Genomic DNA, 22,617 nt, shown 5'->3' on the forward strand with positions numbered 1-22,617 from the left:
AAAAGTATACTTCATATACTTTATTTTCTTTGGAAAGGGCATATAACCAAGCATTCATATAACATATTTTATTCCATATTTCAGCTCACCAGACGACAAAACATAGAAAACTACAGAGCTAAAAAGACGCAGCATCGTCACTTCTAGTTTAATGGCATTTTGTTTGTCTTGATGTGCAGAGAGGGGGGGGGGGGGGGGGGGGTAAGGCATTGAGTCACATAATTGGGGGACATGATATCATTTGATTGTCTAAAGAGGTTGGGGAAAGGAAATAAAAATCACATATTTCCAGGGCTGCAGCATCCAAGACTTTTCTGCATTGGTACCATTCTAGAGGGAGGAAAGTAGATAAAATGTTCCACCACGTCACTACTGAAGTACACTGCTGTGAGTGCTCAGCTCAATGGAGGCAAAAAACCCAAAACAAAACAACTTTAAAAGTGATCCGATGGCCTTTGCTCATGTGCAACATCAGCATCGCATCCTTCGGTTTACATTCAAACTCACAAAAGGGAAGGAGAAGAAAGGCAAAAATACTGACTGCGTTGAGGGCCGCCAAGTTAACCCCGCTACCCAAAGTTTAAGAAAAGAACCCCCACGTTCCTTCCTCCCTTCCTGTGTCATCCCTGAAGACAGCTTATTGGAAATGCTAAAGTAAAAAATATATAATAGAGCTGTCCGTATAGTAAATATACAATGCTTTCATCCTATTAAGGCTTTTATTTATGTACATTTACTAACTGCATCAATTGTGTCAAGCCACAGGGAATGTGTGTGTTTCGGTAAATAAATAGAAGAGCGAGAGAAAAGAGTGTTTGGGATGACTGGAAACCTGCAGTCACCACGTTTTTGGTTCCACCCGCTAACCTTTTGTCATTTCATGTTCTAAGGCCATTTTTTTAACATTAAAAAAAAAAAAGAAGTATCCCATCATCCATCCATATTTTGGTACAAATTCCCACATCATTACAATTACACACCGCCTTCCTCCATTGTTTGCTAACTTCAACATTTAAGATTAAAACGGATGGTTTTTCAATGGAGGAGTTCCACTGTAAAAGCTACAAAATGACAGAACCCCGTCCCTACCAAAAAAATATTCACACTGATGCGACCAGCAAGATGCAGGAGTGTAAAGGAAGAGGTTCATGGCGTCCTTCCTTATAGGACCGTGCTCTCGCTCTCCAGATCGCAGTCTTTAGGGGGAGGCAGCGAGGAAGAGACGGTCACAGGCTGCTGGTCCACACTGAACTCCGGCACCAAAGCCCGACTCAGCCCTTTGAAGGACATAGCCGGGTCTACAGACAAAAGAGGGTATGCAGAAGTGCATTAAAGCAATGGGAATAAAACCCTATTAGTTTGTGAGTGCACGAAAGGCCCCAGTAAAGGTACGGTATGTCTTAAAGCCCAGTTGAACTACGGAGGTGACGCTGTTGGCTTTGGAGAGCAAAGACAGAAGACATGTGGCCACATGACGTGAGTAGGGTTAGTAGTTACATACACACCCACCGGATTTTGATATTCTTCTATTATCCTTTTTTTTAAAAAAAAAAACACTAATTTTAATTTATTTTTGAAATACAGAAAAAATACACAATAAATTCAATTACAAAATAATGATGATTATAACTACAATACAGTATGCATTCCAATAAAGGATCCACATAATTTTAATGGAATTAAAAAATAATTTGAGAAAAAAAGAACAGTGAAGAAAATAAGAAAAATTCTTTTAAAATATATATATATGAATATGAAATATATATATATTTTTACGTAAAATTATTTTTTTAAAATTACGCAAATTAAAGGAAGTTTGTAAAAAATGACTAATATATATTATAATAAATGCGTACACAATACATTTTATAACAGGCCTCCATCACTCACTGAGGGTCAGTAATGTTTAAATTGTTTGGACACTATCCAATTCAAATGTCCTTTCTTTTGTTTCTTTTCTAATCGTTAATAGTTTTTGTGTCAACGTTAAAACGTTTGGGATCATCTCTTTAAGCTAGGGATGTCCGATATTGGCTTTTTTTTTTCCAGAAAACCGATATGCTGATATTGACCAACTCTCAATTTCCAATACGATACCAATATGTGTAACATGACATATCTCCAGTGGTGGAATGAACACATATGTGTTGGAAACAGCATTTTTTTAACATCGGTTTTCATGATCAGGAAAAAATCTGATACCGATGTCGAGTGATATCAGATTTTTATGCTGATATCGGGCCATCCCTACTTTAAACTCAATTGTAAAAGCCAGCTTTACAGATGCCATGTCTGCTGTGAAATGTTGCTGTAATATCTACCGTGACAGAGCAGATATCAGCTATCAGATTTCACAATAAAAGGTAGTTACACCCACTTAATGTCTTTTTCCCCCCGAATGGGAGCAGGTGCGGTGCTTTTCACACCTGGAAATTAATTGGTGATTGGCGTTTATTTAATCAAGGGCCAACATTTAAGGCAATACTGTATGAGGGCTGACTTCACAATGAACTGAGTCAATTTCATGCATCATGTATGTCGCCACAGGTGAAATAGGCTGCAGGTGGTGTAGAATGACCACAGTGATGAGGTGAACATAGTCAGTGAACTACAAACCTCTCACAGGAGCTCCTTTAGCCTGCGGAGGTGTTACAATACACACGTAATAAATAATTAGTAGTAGTGAGACGAGAGGGGTGACAAACTTAACATTACGTGTCAGGATAGACGCTCACCCATCATCTTGTAAGCTGTGGCACAGATCCCGTTGCTGTCGCTGGCCATGGGGGTGGGCTGCGGTGGAGGGGGGATGTTGGGTCTGTTCCTGGGCTTGGGGACGGGTCGCGGTCGGGGGAGCGACCCCGACTGGTAGGGAGACGGTGAAGGAGGGGCGACCTGAGCGCCATCCTGGTAAGAGGCAGCGGAGGGTGGAGGAGTGTCTGGAGGGGTAGGTGAGTCTGGGGGCGAGGGCTCCGTGCTCTGCTGGTCCCCACCAGTCAGACTGGGAGAACTGGCCTGTGTCGGTGGCTCTGGAGGTGGATGGTTGGGGGCCTGAATTGGAGGTTGATTACTGGAGTGGCGCCGGGGTGTGTTGTATTGCTGAGGGACAGGAGACGTGGGTGAGGTGGGGGAGTGGCTGGATAGGGGTCTTGGAGGCGGACTGAGGGGTTGAGATGTGACCGATGAGGAAGAAGGGTTCACTGAAGCGGAGGGCTGACTCGGGGGAGGGTTTGGAGGCTTGGGTGGAGCAGGTGCCTGCTTCTTGGTAGCTGAAGAGTGATGGAGGAACATTGGTTATTGTTAATTACATTACCGTCCAATGATGTGTACAATCATGTTTTTCAGTGAAGAACGGACCGTATAGAGCTGCGAGCTTCCTCTCAGCTTGTAATCATAGGCAGCAAGGTAAAATGATTACAATGTTATTAAAATTCAAATGCTCATTGCCACATTGTGCACCAGTCCGAATGAATTTAACAAAATCAAACATTAATTGCCAATCAACTGGTTTCAGATGTGCAGCGTTGATAAAACCACAACAAGTCAGAACAAGTCAAAACAGTCGGCGTATGTTCATGGATTTAAAAATGCATTTGACTTCTCCCCATGAAAGAGCTTTTCCACCCGTCGCTTACACACATCAATGACCTGCAGCGATGCAACTGTGACACCCGCTCCGTGTCAATACAGTATAATACAGTAATTATGTTAGTGATAAATGTTTTACAGCAGTCATACAAGCTTGGTGCTCTCACCTCTACGCGTCATATGTGGACTGGAACCCATGGATCCCGCCCCACCGGTCCCGCTGCCCAGCTGGCCAGCAGCATGGCTCCCCGATCCAGAACCACTACGCTGGAGTAGGGGTGCGGGAGCGGCTGTGGGGTCTCGTAGCTTTGGGTTGCTTCATGAAAAAGGACAGATAAATATATTTAGATGCATTTAGCATCATGTTATGCAACGCATAACCGCAGACATGGTAGTTGGCTTCTCAGTTGAAGGATAGCCGCGTCATTATCTGTTGATTCCAGTGATTCAGACAAGGAAGCATAGGGAAGAATAGAGGGACTAAGTGACTGAATGACAGCAGACATTGTTGTGCTGCTCCTGCAAGATGAGTGGTTGTAAAAAGACAAGACAAAGAGCCCAAACGTGTGACTTCTAAAAGTATAAAAGCCATTTAAAATGTCATCCCGCTTCCCTCCCCAGCAGCAGCAGAGGCAACAGCAGACAAGCAGCTCTTACCTGAGCTCCTCTGTGTGCTGTGCTAGAAGCTGCTGGGCGGCAGCAAGGGCAGCGAGACCCTGTGGCAAGCTATGAGAGGTATCGGGCCCCCCAGTTCCCACAGAAGGAGCTTGGGCAAGGGGCTCGGCCGAGGGCTGCGGGACCTGCCCGGCGCTGTGTCCCTGCTGCCCTGGAGTCTCCACAGGGGGTAAAGGAGGCTGGAAGGCAGGTGAGGTGTGCTGCTTTCTACCTAAGGTGGTACTGCCTCTACGGATGGTGTGGTCCGAGTGCTTGTTAGGGGTGCTACTGGGAGACGGCGGCGGGTGAGAAAGTGGAGGAGACAAACAGACAACCACAGGTTCGATCAGATCAGAAGTTGATTGATTGATTGATAAATGATTACACCAGGAGAAAGAATGATCGTGACACCGCAGAGCAACAGCCAACGAGAACAGTGTTAGAGACGACTGAAGTGACATTAAATCACAACAAAAGTTTGAAACATACAGAAAAATGTGTGCTTGTGAGAAATGATATCAGCATCTGAGTAAGATGGATATGATCATGATATTGTGTGCTGAAAAACCTATTTAAACAACACTTAAGATGTTTACTTGTCTTTGCGTGTTGTGTCTGTCTCTGGTCCCACCAAACTGCCTGGTCTCTTCCTCTCAATAGTCACGCTGTCATAATCTAGATGATTGTTGTGGTTGGATGCAGGTACCGGCATTGCAAACATGCCGGAAACATTGAAGTCCACATCTGTGAAATCAAAGAAACAACATAAACATCGGTCTAAGTAGGCTGTATACTGTGTGCTAAACTACACAAGCTGCAACCTGAGAGGACTATGTGTCATGGGTCTTGACCAAAATGCAAGAAACAGACCGAGCACACGTGCTTGTTGAGTAAGAGGGCAGCTGTTGAGCTTGATAACATCATGCCTGGGCAGAACGTCATGTCAAGCTTCTTGAAAAGGTGCTCCCAATTAACACTACATTTGCTCTTTTTGAGCCATAACATATTTTGAAGCGTTTAAAAGATGAATTACACATTTAAAAGTCACAAGATAGCCGTCACGCCTAAACTAGGGGCAAGCTTAATCATGGATTAAACCGCTGTCTTGAAGCAAGTGAGGAAAAATGAAGTGCAAACAACTAAGTAGTGTACTTTTGCACTGGTATGGAATAGTCTCAACTAGTGTGCAACTTGACGATGAAGAACATGATCTCACGTGTGGAAAGTTGAACTACAGTATAGCCACAGAATGGCAACACCTCTAGGGAACATTATTCAGCTCCATTCAACACTGACATGGAAACACATGGAAAAACATTCTGGTGATCTGCCTTTGCCAAGATACATTAACTGTTACTCTAGAAATAATATTGTTAGAGAAGTATTATTTTAATAAGAATATAATGGAGGGCGTCTTGCATCTATACACATTTCAGGCATGTATAGCAATTCTCAAAGCAGTCACTGTTCATCCCTGGTGTCAAATAGCGAGCCAGAAACCACCTAAACCTACCCTCAGGAAAGAACCAGTCAGCATGCTGGATGATGGGTTCTATGATGGCCACAACATGCACAGAGGTAGCTGCAGCCATCTCTGCCAAACTCCTGGATGTCCCATATGGAATGAAAAACATTTTAAGAAGTAACATCAATATTAACTGCTTCCTATCATCACCGTCATCATTTACTCACCCTTCAGTCTTAGCCCAAAGCAGATTGGGTCCAAGGACAATGGCGATGTTGCTGGGAGTCATTTTATTTATCTCGCTGTCCTGAGCCAGTTTGGCCAGGAACTTCACCAGATACCTACATCAAACATTTATGATCGCGAATTCAGATGTTTTGCGAGTGTACTGTTGAAAATATGGCGAGGTAGATTACCTCAGGTTGGTTTTGTTGTTCTTTGGTAGTTTATCACATACAACCCACAGAGCCTGAAGCCTCTTGTCTGGATCCGATACACTGTAACAATGGAATAGAACAGCTTAGATATGTCAAATTAATGAAGTATGTCATTTGTCATGTTTTTGTTTCAAGAAAGGAGCCTTGCCTGCATGCCTGGGTCCATTCATCATAATGCTGGTGGGTCATTAGAGGTTCAGGGAGTTCCCTCAGGTAGGACTTTAGTGCTCCTGAATTTACATGGTCAAAAATTCAGTTTCATCAAAATAGGAAATGCTGACATGAATTAAAAACAGGTCGTACCAGCAACAGCATGGGGGTCAGAGTAGAACTCCTCCAACTGCGAAGTAGAACAATCCAGCGCTGCCTTTAACTTCTTTAGTTTGGATGCCCCAGCTGCAATTCTGAACAGACCCTGACACACAAACATAAACAGCCATTATTCACCAGCAAACAACATCAAAGTGTGTGCAATCCCAGTCAAAAGCGGAACAAATAACCAGTGTGCAGCACAGAACTCTATTTACATTGACATGTAAACAAAGCCCGTGTTCACACTGTACTAGCATGTAACATCATTCACCAGGATAATGAATAGGACCTTGCAATTCAAACACGCTCTCTTTTGCGCACAGCTAGAAAACTGATTTATGAGCAGCAGACAACTGGACTCTATTGTATTCCAAGTTTGTTTTCAAGTGGGGGATATCACAACCTTTTCAATCATCATGCGCAGTGGCCCGCTGTGGGAATTGTGTAAAATTTTCCCTTGTTTACAGTTTGTCTGTCCACTCAGCTGTGCCAATCTTCATGCGAAGACGCTATTTAAAGCCCACTTCCAAGTTAGTCGAGCCACTAATCGCAACCATGGCTCTGTGTGAGTTTTAATGAGCTTCGCCAGCACCTATTTTACTTAAGACAGCAAAACGTACCAATGAGGAGTCAGGTTTTAAACATGCTCTTCTATGCTTTAATAATACAAAGAAGGAAATTAACTGATCAGGATGATTAGGGTTTTTTGGTCATAAAATGAATGTTTTAATAGGAAGCACAGAAAGCCATTTAGTTTGAAAGGGAACTGCAATTTCTGAGTCATTTCTGAGTGGAAATTGCGATAAACTTTTTTTTAACGATCCTATTTAATTGTATTGCATTGTTTTTATAGGAAGGCTGAAGAAAATGACATTAATTGTACAACCTAAGTCATATTCAGATGAGTTGAAATATATGTTTCAAAAAATGAGCACAGATCAAGCCTGCAATAACACATTTTGTGTTCTTTTCATTCCATTACCACCACGGCTGCATGGGTGTGACGATACTTTGCTGACCAAGCAATCAATGAACATGGTGTCTGCAGCTCCACCCTTTGTACGGTAGCACTGTGGTTTTTGTGAGTTTGTGAGTGTCGGTTTGCATAACGCTGCACTTTGTTGGCCCATTACCTCTTCCTTCATTCCAGTCTCCAACAGCATCATGACACAGGCCTCTATGGGCAGTGCGATTTCCCGCCCACTCCTTTTAAGGTGTTCATCCAGCGCCGTGCCAAAGGCGGGTTTCTCTGTCCATGTATCTGAACATAAAACATTTTCTTGTGACTTCTCGTAAACAGATGCCACATAAGCTATCTAAAGTGGTCCACATTCACAACTTAAATTCAAGTATTTCTTCCATGAAATTGTATTAATTTATTACCAGCAATTTATTATCTACATTTCATAGCGTGTCTCTAAGTGTATGTTTGATTTTTTTTTTGTCTAATCAGATTTCAGCTTCAATGTGTTGCCACGTCAATCTGCCCAGAGCCTTCAGTATCAGTAGTGCTGGCCCATGTAACTTCAACTATATTAGCAATGGGGCTGTTTCTTTAACCAATCAGGTTTCAGATTCACCTCAGTACCTGTGGTAAGCTAACTTGGGTAGTCGGATGCAAGATGCGTGAAGTGTCTTGCAGAGCAGTAATGCATATTTGCAACGCGAGTCTTTCTCATATTGTCATCTTGTAAAAATGTTTTTTCTGCAAATCTGTACTGTACTTAATGTCACATTGGGTACAGCTGTACGCTTTACCTTGCTGAGCCTGGATGGTGGGCAAGACACTCTCCAGCAGAGAGAGAGATTTTCTGTGGTATTCCGCCTGAGCTTCTAGGAGCTACAGGAAGAGAAAAGAAGAAGAGAAAATGATGAAGGCTGCAAAATAAGACAAACTAAACAGGAAAGAAAAGCTGGCCTGCACATTGCTGTTAAAGTGACACAACAGCTGTGAGCATTCCCGCAGCATTCATGCTTTCATTTGTCGAGCGCGTCGACGCACTGCACTGCACTCACCGTTACAAAATAGCAGGCATAGTCTCCTTCTTTTGAGAAGAAACTGTACATGTCTGCGGCAAGCTGGTCCTAGTTGGAGAACACATGGTGTTAAAGTGCAAGTAGTAGCTCTCCAGCACAGTGTAATTCAACAGAATAAGTGTAGCAGTTCTTAGTATCCTCACTAAAATAAAACAAATGAATGGTCAGTGTTTTAAGTGGCACTAAGCTGTGCACTATGTAAGCCAGAAAAACTCCTGCTATACTTTTTGGGGGGAGAACAAGGCTGTCACGCTTCCTGGGTAAAAAAAAACCCTGACACATATTCTGCAGTAGAGCGACACTAAAACTTGCCCATGACAAACTCCAATAGAGAGACCTAAGCGTGTGGAGCTGACGGGGCATTCTGAGACATCCGTGTGCGTCAGCAAACTGGGTCAGACCAAAAAAAAAACAACAATCCAAAACGTCTTGGAATGTTCACTTGTTGTAATAACTTTTTCACAGGTGAAATGTTTGGCCAGGCCCAGTCTGGGGATGCTATAAAAGACCACTGGTCTGATTATTCATAAAGATGTGTCATCATTATAAGACATATGAATGCCAAGATGCTTCCGTGTATGTATTAGAGTTTCAATAACTGGAAACTGATGGTGAATCCAATGAAGCTGCTTGATACCTTGCAAAGCTCCACTTTGTTCATGGCTTCATCCATCTCCTCCTTGAGTAGATCAGCCTTGGCTGTCAGTGCTTGAGTGTTTGTTCCTGAGATTATTGACTTGGTCGCCTGCAACCATCTGTGTTTGGACACACACACAAAGTATGAGTTTGTCTTGTCACAATGCCACAATGTCAAAGTCATGAGGAAGGGAAGAAACAAATTCACACCACAGTGGTAACAAGTGGTGAAACAAACCTCGCTCTGGCAGAATCATAGTCCAGCACCAATTTGGCCAACTGTTTCCTCTGTTTCAGGATGTTGGGGATGTCCACCTACAGACACAAAACAATAACACGGCTTTTCCTGGTTGACAATCAAAACCGGCATCCTGATGACAACGCTAAGTGATGATGTCAGACATTTTTGTTAATGCAGAAGCAGACAAATGACTTATGTCCGGCTACTGCTTGAGTTCTGACCTCCGCAAGTTGGCTGAGAGGATCCAAGATGTCTTTCTCGATCTGCAGCTCATGTTGCATCAATTCAGATGCCAGACGGCTCTCCGCATCCCCGCATACCTCCATCATCTTCCTGTTAAGACATATTAGAGAGAGGAAGTGGGTTTCAGGGTGTGTCCTGTTCATCCTTTTAGTTTCTGTCAGCACATTGGGAGACCTTGGCAACTATTCTAAATGCTCTATATCCAGTCCATAACCTCATACTATGTAATTGTGATTAAGGTGAGTTGTGATTGAAGTTTATGTGAATGCAGAAGTCACCTATTGCACTCTCTCTTCCTCATGATTTCTAGACAGAACTAGTAAAAACATGTTTAAGTTTCTGTGCATTTTGCTTAGCCACTGGGAATAATCAGATCCTCAAGAGAAGGAGATGTTTAAAGTCCCACAATAACTGTTTGGCTTGAATGTGCGACCTCAACATTAACACTCCCTGACGGGCAGCTGTCATGTATAGCAACAACGATTATCTCAAGTGTCAATCAATGATGGACTCACCCTATTAAAGAGTCTTCTCCCAGCTGGCTCCCACCTTCTATCATAGCTTGAGACAATGCTGTCAAAGGAAGCTTTTTCTGTGGCAAACATGTTGGTGTAGAAGAGGTACAGAACAATGATTAGCTTCATACAGACAAATAAACCACTTCAAAATACCCCCCCAGTCAAAAGTGTGAGGTGGAGACCAATGGAAATGCTATCAAGACTTTCCATTGAGTAAGTGGTGCATTCAAAAAGTCAGGAAGTGAGCTTTCTGAGAAAAGGGAGGGAAGTAAATGTTAAATGCAGGAGGCAGCCAGGAGAAGAGAGTCTATTAAAGGAAGTGTTCTGTCCCAGCACCTATAAACAGTGCAAAATGTATGCTCTCAACAACCTGTTTTAATGGAGAAACAAACCCCAACTTGTCATGCACTAGTGAGAGTGAATAAAGAGAAGATGCAATGGAACAAGTGGTAGAGGTTAAATACTTCACTGATGTTTTCTTTTACCTGACCATTTCCTGTATAGAGGCGCGGTACGGACTGTAGTGCATGTTGGGTTGTGTGGGGCAGAAAACACAGAAGATACATCATGTCTACTGGGATATAAGTTATTTGAAATGAAAACGGCGACCGCTCAAATGTGCATGGTAGACGATACAAGTATGACAACAATTTTGCTTCAGCGGTTCCACCAACAGCTGACTCACATGTCTTTTCTCTGCATCTGCTCCAATATGTCCCTGCAGACACGAGACCATCTTCTTGTGTGTGTTGTGGGACACCACACGCACCAACTCCATCCGCCGTTCAATCTGTGCAGAAGAAAAGATGAAACAATAGTGAGTCCCGTTGTAGAGTCTTGCCTTTAAATGAAGTGTAATCCTGTCTTAAGTTCTCTTTTGACCATACGTTGTTCCGTTTATTTTGATAATTTAAAACAACAACATAGTGCATTAATGGCTAATGATGTTGGACTCTTGAGCATAGACTTGATCAGCAGCTGCCTTGAAGAGGGTTGCTTAGAGATCAGAGTTCAACCCTGATTGATAAGGCTGGTCCCGACGGAGCAACACTGGAATGTTATCTTCCAAGCACATGGCTCATCGGAAGTGCTTCCATAGCAACACACACAGGGCTATGCACAAGACTGAGGCCTTCATTAATGTTAGAAAGGCTTTAAAGTTACACAGGCTTTCTCCTGTCTGTGGCCCAGCGACACAGATCCACTGTGTTTGAGATATATAATGCTGTCATTGATGAGCTGGGAGTCACAGCTATTCTGGCTGGAGGCCAAGTGAAGCTGTGTACTGTCCTTGTGATGCCAGGTGCTTGACTGAAACAGCCAGTGTCAACAATGTGCACGGCTTTTCCGTCACTTTGTCCACACAGTCTTAGCCAAATGACTAGGAATTAAAAATCATCAATGATGATGTTGCCTGTGCTTAACAGACACTACTGAAGGGAGAAGGTTGTGCCTGTGGTCAACATAAGGGTGTGCGAAAAACAATGTTCCAAATATACATAGCAACACACGGAGGTCTGGGGGCAAGCAGATCAGAAACATGGGGGGACAAATGCAAAAGGGAGGATCAAGCAAATGCCAGACAATTGTGTTCCAAAAACAGAACAGAGTCAGAATTCCACAGCAGATAGCCGCCGCCTGTCTGCTTTTTTGCCTCCCACTGTTCTCGTGCTCTTACGTCACTCGCGACCCATGGTGGCCCCCGGCATTCCCAAAACAGCTGGGTCAAATACAAGCTTACCAAACACACACACACAGAGAGACATGTACAAATCTATAGGCTTGTAACACTGCTCAAGGTGAGTCAAGTTACCACTGGCACAAAACCAAAGCCAAGAAGAGGGATTTCCCTTCCCCGGGAAAAAAGGTTGTGCTTAGCTTGTGCGTCATTAGGAAATGGTTGTACTTCAATGCAGTAAAAAAAAAAGCACAGAACACCATGGCATAACTTACGTCATAAGCAGTTAAAGGGTAGCAGCAGGGTGTGTTCTGCTTAACAGGGACACAATCCCATGACTTGTTATAGACCAGGGAACCCCACAGCAGAAGGTGCCTGCCTAGTTGCCTGTATTTGTTTATTGGTTTCCAAGAGAAAGATGTGGACATGTTTGAAAAGAACAGCAAACATGACACACTGCTTTAAGACAATGACCTATTAGCAAAAAATATTTGCTGTTTGCATCAGATTAAGTGTGATGGGTGTTGGTTGCTCGCTATGGTACTACGCTGATTTTTAAACCCATAATAGTCTTTAATAGTCTTGACAATCCGATCACGATCTTCCGGTCTCTTTGGCAACAAGTTTGCCAACAAAAGAAGGCAAGTGTTGCTGTACTGTTGGCCTTAGTGCCTTCTCAAAGAAAAAAAAAACAATACAATTTGTTATATTTGTATCTATGACACCACCCAGTTGCACACAAAAAGGCTTCCTCGCTGGAATGCCTTCGCCGAGTAGCCACTATTTGGTGTTCACTCCACCTGCTGCTTCAGACATGCATGAGATAGCCACATAGGGAACCTGGAGAAACGTCTGCACCAGAGGTGTTGACATGCACAATGAGAAGATACACAGCACACCCATGACTACAGTGACCTCTGGCCAGACCACTCCGCCTTCATTGTTTGTGTGGAAGTGTTTCACAACTGTCTCGGTCAACAACTGCCCGTCCACTTATCAGGTGAAGACAGTGATACTCAACTGGTGTGTCTGTCCAACACACAACTGCAGAACACAAAGTCACCACTGTGTATTAGCTGAAAAAAAAAATTGATTGTCCAGTCTTCATAATTTTTGTTTTTACAATGTAGCTTTGGCTTGCCTTGCCCATGCCTTGCCTGTGTGTAGTAATGGGGAGGGGAGGTGCACCAGCCTGAGAAACAAATAATTAATCTGCAAAGACCATAAAAAGATATAATATTAGAATGTGTCTCCATGTTGAAAGTCACCCATCACCTTACAATGTAAGGTTTTAGGTGGCTCTAGTCACAAAAGTTATGCATGTATATTTTTCTGCTTTGTTTTTTTAATTAAGTTTGAAGTCATGTTAAGGACAATTTATATGAATTTTTAAACAACATCAGCATGCACTATTTGGAGACAGGACTTTGCAACAAAGTATTTTCAAGTGTGATCACAGCCAACGCCCCAACAGATGCAGCCTTTCCCTGGATGAGGTAAGAGCTTGTCACAGCTTTACCGAGTCAGATTAATGGTTTACCTGTAAAAGGTCATCGCTGAGAACTTCTGTTTTCTCCGCTCTGTGGGTGAGGGGAAAAAAACAGAAAAAAAGATCAGTACTGTCACACAAGGATGGTAAATACACTGTAAGTGTAGTTAGCGTAAAAATATGAGGAGTGGTGCAGAAGCACGCGCTGAACTTGAACTCAAACAATGCATGGGGAAACTCAGCAATCAGTAAACAAGCTGGTGTCCGAACACATCTCTCTATAGGTTAAACAAATAAAACGCATGACACAGAAACAGTGGAGCGCAAACTAGTTTGCTGTGCTTCAGCTGCAGCTAGTTCATGGTGACTCATGCAAGGCATCAACACAGCAGTGCCCTGCCTGAGCCTATTAATAGTATACTAATAGTTGGGCCTGGTGAGGTCAGACAGATTAGATTCACTTAAAGGGAGAGGAAAGGGGAAAGAGCTAATGCTTGTTTAGCAACACCGTCACATTTACCAGTGGTAAACCATGGAGTCTTTTATAAAAAGCTACAAACCTTAACCCATATCATGAAATACACTCACAAATTGTAAAGCGCATTTATTTATTGGTAATGGGATGTCAGCGTCTGCACACATCGCTACTAATCTTCAACGAACTGTAAGGCCTGTTCTTGTGATTAAGGAAGATGCAATTCCAACTGCATATGTAGATATTTTTATGACTCTTGTTTACACAGTTAGACGGCAAACGGCGTGTTGTATGGCCGGTAGTATGTCCTGTGTGTTGACAATGTCTGTACGAGGAGTTGGGTACAAGAATAAACGTGCTTCCTGTCTTCACTCAGAAACTACACGTTGTCATCCGGCATTGTTAAATGCCCCTTACATTAAAGCGGTGAAGATATACTCATCTGTAGTCTCAATGTGCATATCTGAGTGCATGATATGAACATCTATGTATGCTAGTAAGTCGTACTTGTTTAGGCGATTGATTGTGACTACTACTACTTCTGGATCCTGATCAGCTAAATATATCATTGACCAAGGGTGAATTACATGTTCATTGTTAGGTGTGATATTTTATGACGATACATTTATTGTAACTGTATCATACAAATACAAATAGAGCTAAAGGTCTACTGTTGACATGACATGAAGATGAAACAGGTAAAGATGCTGACCTGTAGAGAGCCTGAAATTTGGGTAATAATAGCCATCAATGAAGTCTCCCTCTCAAACTGTGCTCTTGAACTATAGTAACCTCATCAGCGCAGAACAGCTGCTTTCCATTACAAACATGGAGGCAGGCAGAAATGGCGAGACTAACACCGATGTGGAGGACAGTTTTGGGGTTCCATGGAAAGAAATACAAATACTGAGGTTCAGGTGGTTGGGGGTTATACCGTGAACTCCACAGAGTAATGCAAAGGCAATGGTTAGGACGGTGAGGTCACACATGCAGAGACAGGAGCTGCAGAATAACCTACAGAAACATAACAGACCACTTCCAGCTCACTGTGGAAAAAATGTTCGAGAGTGGGGTTATGGAGCCACAGCGTGGGACTCCTTGTTCTGGTGCAGTTTATGTGGTTTGGTTTGAATGCTAAGTGATGTAGTCATCAAACAAGCTTAACCAGTAAGGCTACATTCTCAACAGCTTTGCAAGTCAACCACGTACGGTGGTACCTCGGTTAGCGTCCGCCACGGTTTGCCCGTTTTTCGATTAGCATCCAAAATGTTTGCTAGCTTTCCCTTGACTTGCGTTTGCTTGCTTGTTTAGCATCCATAATACTATCCAGTTTGTTTACACCACCATCTTGGCTGTGGTCGTGGCCTTTGTTGAATGAAAAACTCCAGAAGGGAAACTTGCCTCATCTGTGTAAATTCAGAAAATAATAAACAGCGGGCTTGTGATCGAGGTGCGGATGTTAGTAGAAAAGCTAAACAAACGCTATCTAGCATTTGTTACTTACAAACTTACCTTTGGTGGTTTGTAAGTAACCACCAAATACATTTTTGTATCACTGGAACAATATATACTGGTATAGCGATATATAAAATAATATCGCCCAACCCGATGTTGAACGAATCTCTGTTAACTTCAATTGCCCTCTTAACTCCCATGTTAAGAGTGTTGTGTGATGACAACAGCTTAACATGAACATGTAAAAACCCAAAAGAACAAACAACTGTCAGAATAATCAAATACGCCGTGTGCAGCCTCAGCAGAGGACAAGCAACCACAAACAAAACAACAATTGTTGAGCTTGCATCAGCTGACCTACAGTGAAGCGAGCTGGCCCCCATAACAGTTCACTGCATCAGCAGCCTTTGGAGAAATTGTGTCACTCCGTGTTGCATCCGGATACTTAGCCACCATGGCCACTAGGCTGGGAATGGTAACCATGGCAATGTGCTGTCAAAGTGAAAGTGGAGTAAGCGAACGCAGCCATCATAAGCACAATAGAGCTTCTGTTAGCAGACACTCCAGAAAATCAACGGGCTGAGGAGTAGCGAGGTAACAGTTGGCAGCTTGAGGCACAAAGTAATGGATACAGGGCCCGGATGAAAGGAGCTGGGAGAATAATTGAGCAGTTCAGGCTATACAGTCTCCCTAATGCGGCTGATTGTATGAGCTGTCAAGCTAGTAATTGGCAATTTTTCTGACTTATTTATTCAGCATCAAACCAGCAGAACATAAATTGAGAACATTGCAAAAATGTCAATTTAATGGCAAAGTTGCTGAGAGCTCTAAAAGTGAGAGTGCAAAATGTCGAGCCACATAATGTCACCTGGCCTATTTAGTATGAATAAAATAAAGAAGTATAAGTATAAGATAGTATTAGTATAATATTAGTATAAAATAAATAAATGAATAGTCACAATCAATAGACTCTTCAATAACATAACCAGAATAATAATATGATCGGAATATTCTGGGTTCAGACTGGCAATTAAAATGTTTTTGTTTTTGCCACTACTTGAATAATGTTTTTCCAGTCTCACCCTTGAAGAATTTCAATGAAAACCAAACTTCTGTGGGCAAACAAAGAACAGTCTCACTTTGCTTGTCATTGAAGCACACAAACAGCCGACACACCTCATCGTCCCCAGGGCAGAATCTGATGACACCCAAGAAAACACCCATTTCCTCTCGATTCCACTGTGACATGTCAGGAGGAAGGTGCCTCAGGGACTGACTTGCACAGGCAATATATGACAATGCAAAACACTCAGCTACAGTATCTGAGGGGATTACAGAATCCAACTGTTAATACAGTATTGCTAGAAACAAATTGTGATAGATTACTGCAGTCCTGATTAATTGAATAAAACAAGATCATAACACAACAATGCAACAATTAACTCGAATAAAAAGCACACTAGATAACGTTAGCTGGATGAGTTGTGCTACCGTATGAGCACGAGTATACTTTGTTTGCTAAACCGTATACCGTTTCATCCTTGTTATTGAACAAGGAAGTGGCCTGACAAACTCCCAAATATTCCACAGGGCCATTTTAATTGTTTTTAAAGGATAAAGTGTTTAAAACCTGAGCTTATACGCCAACAATACAGGCTTGGAGAACCATTTCTCATAGTTCCTCTACAATGCAGCTCCAAATAAGGTCATGTTTTACAAGCAGACCTGTCATGTGTCTCAGGTTCTCTTTTACCGGCCTTTACACCTTTATTCCAAGAAACCCTGTGACTTGCAGCCTTGAATCCATTTTGCCAAATGTTCCAAGACACTATTTCTATACTAGCAATGCAAGACTTTTACTAGCTTGGACCTTTGGCCCATTGTGGCAAACAAGGGTGTATAAGGTCAAAGAGTTCACAGACTGCCAACTGAAATTATCACGCGATGTACGGAAGACGTGCTCCCCTTCAATGTCAGTGTATGAATCTATCTTACTAGCCTGCTTCCCTCGTTTTGCTTTAGAAGGCAATAGCCTGTGTCTGGGAGGCAGTTTCCTGTTTGCGAAAGAAGCAGAAGGAGAGATTTCCTCCAAGCGGCTGCATGCTGGACATAGCGTTCTTGCCTTCGCACAATCACAGGAACCCAGAGGGCAGCCGAGACGGCCTGGTTGCTCCTTGCAGACACGGATACACAAGCAGGCACCACCTTCACCTTCAAGGTTTGCTCAACGCCCACCCAAATCCATAAACACTTGCATGCCATGGGCTCAGAAGGAAGGATGGACACTGCTAGTGCATTAAAATAATGCTTGCTCCCTCGCTCTCTCTCCCTCTCGACGCACTCACCGACAAAGAGAGGGATGTGCATGTGTCTGTTTTCTCCATCACGTTCCTTTCAGCTGGTTCACTGTACAAAGGCATATTACGACCATACCAGCCACACTGCCTTTGCAAAGCCTGAGGGAAAATTATTGGGCTTTAGGTCCGACTCATGGATGTCTAGAAAATAATCACTATATTGACCACAAGAGGGTAAATCATGTTTCTGAATGTGTGTGTATATTTTTAAAGATCTACAGAGTTATTGTAAAAACTTTACTGAGTATTTTTGCTGCCGTTTCCACAATGTTTCCCCAAAAATTTATTTTTGGATGATTTTCACTGAGCTTTCTTTTGGGTGTTACTATGCATCGCCTGGTTACACTAATATCTGTTCACATAATTACCAGTGTTTTGGTCCATTGGAGTGGTAAGCGTGCGCACATGCCACACTAAACTAAACTAAAGTCTGCAGGAAGGCGAAGGCCTAAGACAGTTGCATTCTACCTTTGGCAGCGCAGCAAATGTAGTCAAGTCCATTTTACACCAAACCAAAAGTGCTCTGGTTGCTGAGTTACAGCTAGAAAAATGACAACATCCTCCTCCTGCTGCCCCATCCAGATAGTACCAGCACTGAGGTGTTGGCTGGTTGACTAAAACATCTGACAGGAGCTGACATTTGCTTGTTTTTAAAGGATTCTATTGACTTCAAGGCAACATTATGCTATTAACATGAAGAGCCCAAGTCTAAACTGTCAACCATTAAACACACATGCATAAAGACAGCCCCCCCCCCCTTGTCTATGTTCATGTGACACTCATTTTACAACCCCATTGCAAGAAACGACTGTAAAAGTAAGCCATGAAAGAGATACCATATAAAGCCATGTTGTGATGCCTTCACGAAAGTTGGCATTGCTAATGAGCAAATGCCGTGCACTTGCAATACTTACCTGCCAACTGTTTGATTGGCGAGCTGTTTCATGCGATTAAACTGTTTCTTCATTTTCGTCGCCGTTCCAGTCGAGTCCTCCCGAAGTGCACACTTCAAAAATGTTGACTTTCGTTTGTCATGAAGTTCACACAGCCTCTCCCTGTTTCAACTTTCCCAGCTGTGTCTATGGCAGTGAAAACATTCGCCAGCCATTGAGCCCAAAGCCAATTAATGATAGTTTGTAGCTTGCTAGCTCTTAAGTTAGCTTTTCAGAAGTGGAAACGTCTTCAGGGACGCGAGACGGCATGGTCCTCCAACTTGGTTTTCTCGATGTTACCCCACATGAAAGTCCCAAGATGGTCAGCCGTGACAAGCTTTCACCGACTCCAGCGGCCTTTCGTCATTCTTCACTGGTGAGTGGCTAGCCGTAAAGCTAATGTTGCGTTTAACTGAGATGAGTAAATCCGTCAAAGCGCTTTCTCCCTGTACAGCGGAGAGAGTGGACTGCAGCTCCAAGCGCTGAGGAGAGAGAGAAACCGGAAGTTGAGAGAAACCGGATGTTTGTTTGATTGTTGTTAATTGGGGTCAGCATATATTTCGTTAAATCAACACAATTTTTATTACGGATATCACTCAGCAAAGGATGTGGAGAGCAACGTTGATATTTTTAGATATTTAGTTATGTATTAGTTCTGTATAGGTATAACGTTATATAGTTATATTTAAAGACAAAGCCTTGGGTTATTATTAGTTATATCAACTTAGTACGACTATTATTTCATCCTTTGCTCTTTACATTGTGCCTTTTACTGTATTTTTTCCAATTTATCTTGTTTTTTTTTTTGTTTAATATTAATATATCATTAATATTAACATTAATACTCACAAAGGAGTAGTAAGAAGATGAGTTTATTTAATCCTAAACTTACCTAATTTCTATTACTGAGAATTCAGTCACACCATATGTTAAACATGTTGCCACTTAATTGTTCGTCATGAAAACGTTGATTCTCTTACTGCTTTAAAGTGTCATCAGTTTCTGTTGGGAGGGGCAGATTAGATCGAATGTTAGTTTATGCAGTGATGAAATGGTGTGCGATACTGTAAAAACTGTATTCCGGAAACAATTTAAACGCAACGCTAGGAATTAAGACTTTTTTTCTATTTACTGTAATTTACCTTTTATTTTTAATGGAAAGTCTTGCAACCCGGATGTGCTTTTGTAGCATTTCCGCTCTGGACTTTACCCATTATAGCCACTATGGTTATAGCAATCTGCAAGCATGTTGTAGTCCGTGTGCTTTACGTTGAAATGCATTGATGGGTATATAATTTCATTATTGTCGCTGTGATTAAATTATTCCATTAGCCGAGTAACCGTGAAGTTGTCGCACATTTTTCTTCAAAGTTGTTGATTTGTACAACCAGTCGGTGCGCTAGCCGGCAGCTAGCCTCCTGTAGGGGGAAACAAGAAGACGAGATAGCGTCATGGGAAATGTTATAATCATTTAATGAACATTGCATTTAGAATCTGCCATGGCAGCGCGGCACCCATTGACCGACACTGATACTTCTGATGAAGCAGTGAGGGCGACGTGTGACGATGCTACGGCTTGCAAAAGGTTGTTTTGATTGGTCATGCTTAGAACACCCACTGTTGTCTTTAACGGTATTTATTAAGACTCATTATGATGTGTTTTTTGTAGGTTTGCCATTAGTAAAGGATACTGGACAGACCCTTACATCCAGTATTTTGTCAGATCTGTTGGTGAGCGGAAGGCACCTGAAATCAACAGAGGTAAATAATATCCTCTCTCCACAGACTGATTGCTGTCATATTATCAGGATGTGTAATTTAATTGCAGTCGTGGCTGTGTTTGTCTTATCTGATAGGATATTATGGACGTGTTAAAGGTGTCAACCATCTCCTTGATGCATTTATAAGAAAAACAGAACGTGACTGTCAAGTGATCAACCTTGGCGCCGGGCTGGACACCACCTTTTGGAGACTCAAGGTTGTTTCCTGGTAGCAATCACTTACTGTATATATCATCTTCTGCAGCATTTGATCATTGTGTGTGGGTTTGTGTTTAACAGGATGAAAACCTCTTACCAAGGAAGTTCTTTGAGGTTGATTTTCCTACTGTTGTGGCCAGGAAAATACACTATATAAAGTAAGACAAACAATAATTTTCTGGCACATTATGCATCATGCATACACTTAGTGCAGTGTTATTTCTGCAAACCTCTGAGAAAAAAAATTAACTACACATTTGTAAAGTCTACTTCTGTGTTTCCCAACCTTTATTGATTCAGGGAACATATTTTACATGAGACAAACCTCACAGCACGCCACAAAACATGCCGTGCCATGAGTCTTATTTATGTCTTAAATGTCTTATTTTCTATTATTATGTAAGGTGACTATAGGGATAATGGTTCATGTCTAGAAGGCTCTAATAATGTTAAAAAAACAAAAAGGTTTTCTATGCTCTCACTACTAAAATGAAGCATAAACAATCATGAATGTATGAAGCCTAACATGCATGTTTTTGCATATTTTGTAATTTAATGTTATTTTCATTCACTAGGACCAAAGCACCTTTATCCAAGCCCGTCATTGAAACACACTCAACAGACTCCTTGCTACTAGGTAAACCTCAGACAACATACAGTACATGACATTGCTAAATGTATTTTCAAGACATTTTATGACTAAATACCACGGTTGTTGTACTATGTGTACTCCTTTGCTCAGACGCCCACAGTCTTGACTCGGATCGGTACTGCATCATCGGAGCAGACCTCAGAGACATCGCTGCTTTGGATGCAAAACTGAAGAAGTTCCATCTTAACCCCGAGTATGTGAGCATGAAATGTGGGTTTCATCACAATGTTGATGATAATGGATCCACATACGGTGGATAAGAGTATAAATGTGCAACTGTGGTGTACAGGTTGCCTACATTGCTCCTGTCTGAGTGTGTACTGGTCTACATGAATCCTGCCCAGTCCTCCAATTTAGTTCACTGGGCTGCAGACACCTTTCACACGGCCATGTTCATCAACTATGAACAGGTAGCCAAAATAAATAAATACCACTCTGAAAGTGTCAATCAAAACTGAGCATGCATCAAATGAAGTCCCCGATGGTTATCTTAAGATGGCATGTGTGTGTCTAGGTGAACATGAGTGACCGTTTTGGCCAGGTAATGATCGAGAACCTGCAGCGGCGTCAGTGCACACTGGCGGGAGTCGAGTTGTGCCAGTCTCTTGCCTCTCAGGTAACCTCCATACATATATAATTCGAAACAGGCTATGTACTTATTTAAATGTGTATTAAAATGTTAAGTGTGTGTTGCTTGCAGAAGGAGCGGTTTCTCCGGTTGGGTTGGGATCACGCTGATGCTCTGGACATGGTGACAGTCTACAGTATGCTTCCTCAGGATGAAGTGGAACGGTAGTATTGACCATCTAGCTGTTACCTGGGCCACTAAATGATAGGTAACAATGTTGTAAGACAGATAAGTCAATAATTTATCGCTTTTATTCCCACAGAATTGAGCGTCTGGAGTTCCTTGATGAGAAGGAGCTGTTGCAGCAGCTCCTGCAGCACTATAGCATCTGCTGGGCCACCAAAGACAAGCTCAGTCTAGGTAATGGCGATTCCATTTCAGGTCAAGTTACAATGTGCCCACACTAAAGTGTGTTCTGTTCTGTTTTGTCAGGTCTGTCACAGTTGGCATTTTGATGGAAATTGACAAGAGGAAGTCTGGATTTTGCATCACATTAAGCTTCCTGAATTCTGAAGAGCATGAGTGTTTTATTGCTGTATCACATATTAATGTGAACATTTGTAGAATGACTGATGTGTTGAATTTTATTTATTCATCAATTGCTCACTCCTACTTATTTTAATAGTGTTGAACTGTAAACTAATGGATACGTAGTCATGCTTTTGCTTATGAAAATGCAATTTTGTTGGAATGATATAAGTGCACTTGAATAAACTTGTTTTGGAAATGCCCCTGCTGACACCCCTGCTGCAGTTTAGTTTCTATACTATTGTCCTATGAGAAAATTCAATAAAATGTGAGACACTGTACCGTATTATGTGAAGACAGAATACAAAGCTGC

The 22,617-nt window shown here is 42.2% G+C and overlaps 2 protein-coding genes across 11 annotated transcripts; one reads left to right on the forward strand and one right to left on the reverse strand.

Moving 5' to 3' along the window:
• Positions 1 to 228: 228 nt before the first annotated feature.
• On the reverse strand, positions 229 to 19,033 carry arhgap17a (Rho GTPase activating protein 17a). 9 transcript variants are annotated; one of them, XM_058061157.1, is made up of 23 exons: positions 18,500 to 19,033; positions 13,350 to 13,389; positions 10,817 to 10,921; positions 10,617 to 10,649; positions 10,129 to 10,205; positions 9,592 to 9,703; positions 9,368 to 9,444; positions 9,131 to 9,248; positions 8,473 to 8,541; positions 8,215 to 8,296; positions 7,590 to 7,717; positions 6,448 to 6,559; positions 6,293 to 6,374; positions 6,124 to 6,204; positions 5,935 to 6,048; positions 5,756 to 5,847; positions 4,839 to 4,986; positions 4,246 to 4,530; positions 3,756 to 3,904; positions 3,358 to 3,384; positions 2,736 to 3,269; positions 2,617 to 2,638; positions 1,151 to 1,298 (listed from the first exon to the last, which is right to left on the reverse strand). In XM_058061157.1, the coding sequence occupies exons 1-22, from the start codon at positions 18,550 to 18,552 to the stop codon at positions 2,634 to 2,636; spliced, it is 2,523 nt and encodes an 840-aa protein (XP_057917140.1). In that variant the 5' UTR covers positions 18,553 to 19,033; the 3' UTR covers positions 1,151 to 1,298; positions 2,617 to 2,633. The 9 variants fall into 9 exon arrangements, with proteins under 9 accessions (XP_057917134.1, XP_057917133.1, XP_057917138.1 ...); XM_058061151.1 differs by lacking the exon at positions 2,617 to 2,638 and having other exon boundaries at positions 229 to 1,298; positions 4,246 to 4,527; positions 18,500 to 19,032; XM_058061150.1 differs by lacking the exon at positions 2,617 to 2,638 and having other exon boundaries at positions 229 to 1,298; positions 18,500 to 19,032.
• A 12-nt stretch (positions 19,034 to 19,045) lies between these two features.
• lcmt1 (leucine carboxyl methyltransferase 1) lies at positions 19,046 to 22,546 on the forward strand. 2 transcript variants are annotated; one of them, XM_058061163.1, is made up of 12 exons: positions 19,046 to 19,064; positions 20,009 to 20,102; positions 20,187 to 20,278; positions 20,374 to 20,495; positions 20,578 to 20,654; positions 21,072 to 21,133; positions 21,239 to 21,341; positions 21,438 to 21,558; positions 21,663 to 21,764; positions 21,849 to 21,940; positions 22,039 to 22,136; positions 22,209 to 22,546. In XM_058061163.1, exons 2-12 carry the CDS (start codon positions 20,017 to 20,019, stop codon positions 22,229 to 22,231), a joined length of 978 nt encoding a protein of 325 aa, XP_057917146.1. In that variant the 5' UTR covers positions 19,046 to 19,064; positions 20,009 to 20,016; the 3' UTR covers positions 22,232 to 22,546. The 2 variants fall into 2 exon arrangements, with proteins under 2 accessions (XP_057917146.1, XP_057917145.1); XM_058061162.1 differs by lacking the exon at positions 19,046 to 19,064 and adding an exon at positions 19,549 to 19,804.
• The last annotated feature ends 71 nt before the right edge of the window (positions 22,547 to 22,617 follow it).

This window comes from Doryrhamphus excisus, chromosome 22 (assembly GCF_030265055.1).
Source record: "Doryrhamphus excisus isolate RoL2022-K1 chromosome 22, RoL_Dexc_1.0, whole genome shotgun sequence".
Classification (NCBI taxonomy): Eukaryota; Metazoa; Chordata; class Actinopteri; order Syngnathiformes; family Syngnathidae; genus Doryrhamphus; species Doryrhamphus excisus.

Coding starts and splice junctions, on each gene's coding strand:
- arhgap17a (XM_058061150.1), bottom strand. CDS start 18,552: ATGAAGAAACAGTTTAATCGCATGAAACAGCTCGCCAATCAAACAGTT. Junction 8,297..8,472: donor ATGCCTGCTATTTTGTAACG/GTGAGTGCAGTG, acceptor CTCTTCCTGTAG/CTCCTAGAAGCTCAGGCGGA. Junction 4,987..5,755: donor TGACTGGTTCTTTCCTGAGG/GTAGGTTTAGGT, acceptor TTGATTTCACAG/ATGTGGACTTCAATGTTTCC.
- lcmt1 (XM_058061162.1), top strand. Junction 20,103..20,186: donor GATGCTACGGCTTGCAAAAG/GTTGTTTTGATT, acceptor TGTTTTTTGTAG/GTTTGCCATTAGTAAAGGAT. Junction 21,941..22,038: donor CCTCAGGATGAAGTGGAACG/GTAGTATTGACC, acceptor TTATTCCCACAG/AATTGAGCGTCTGGAGTTCC.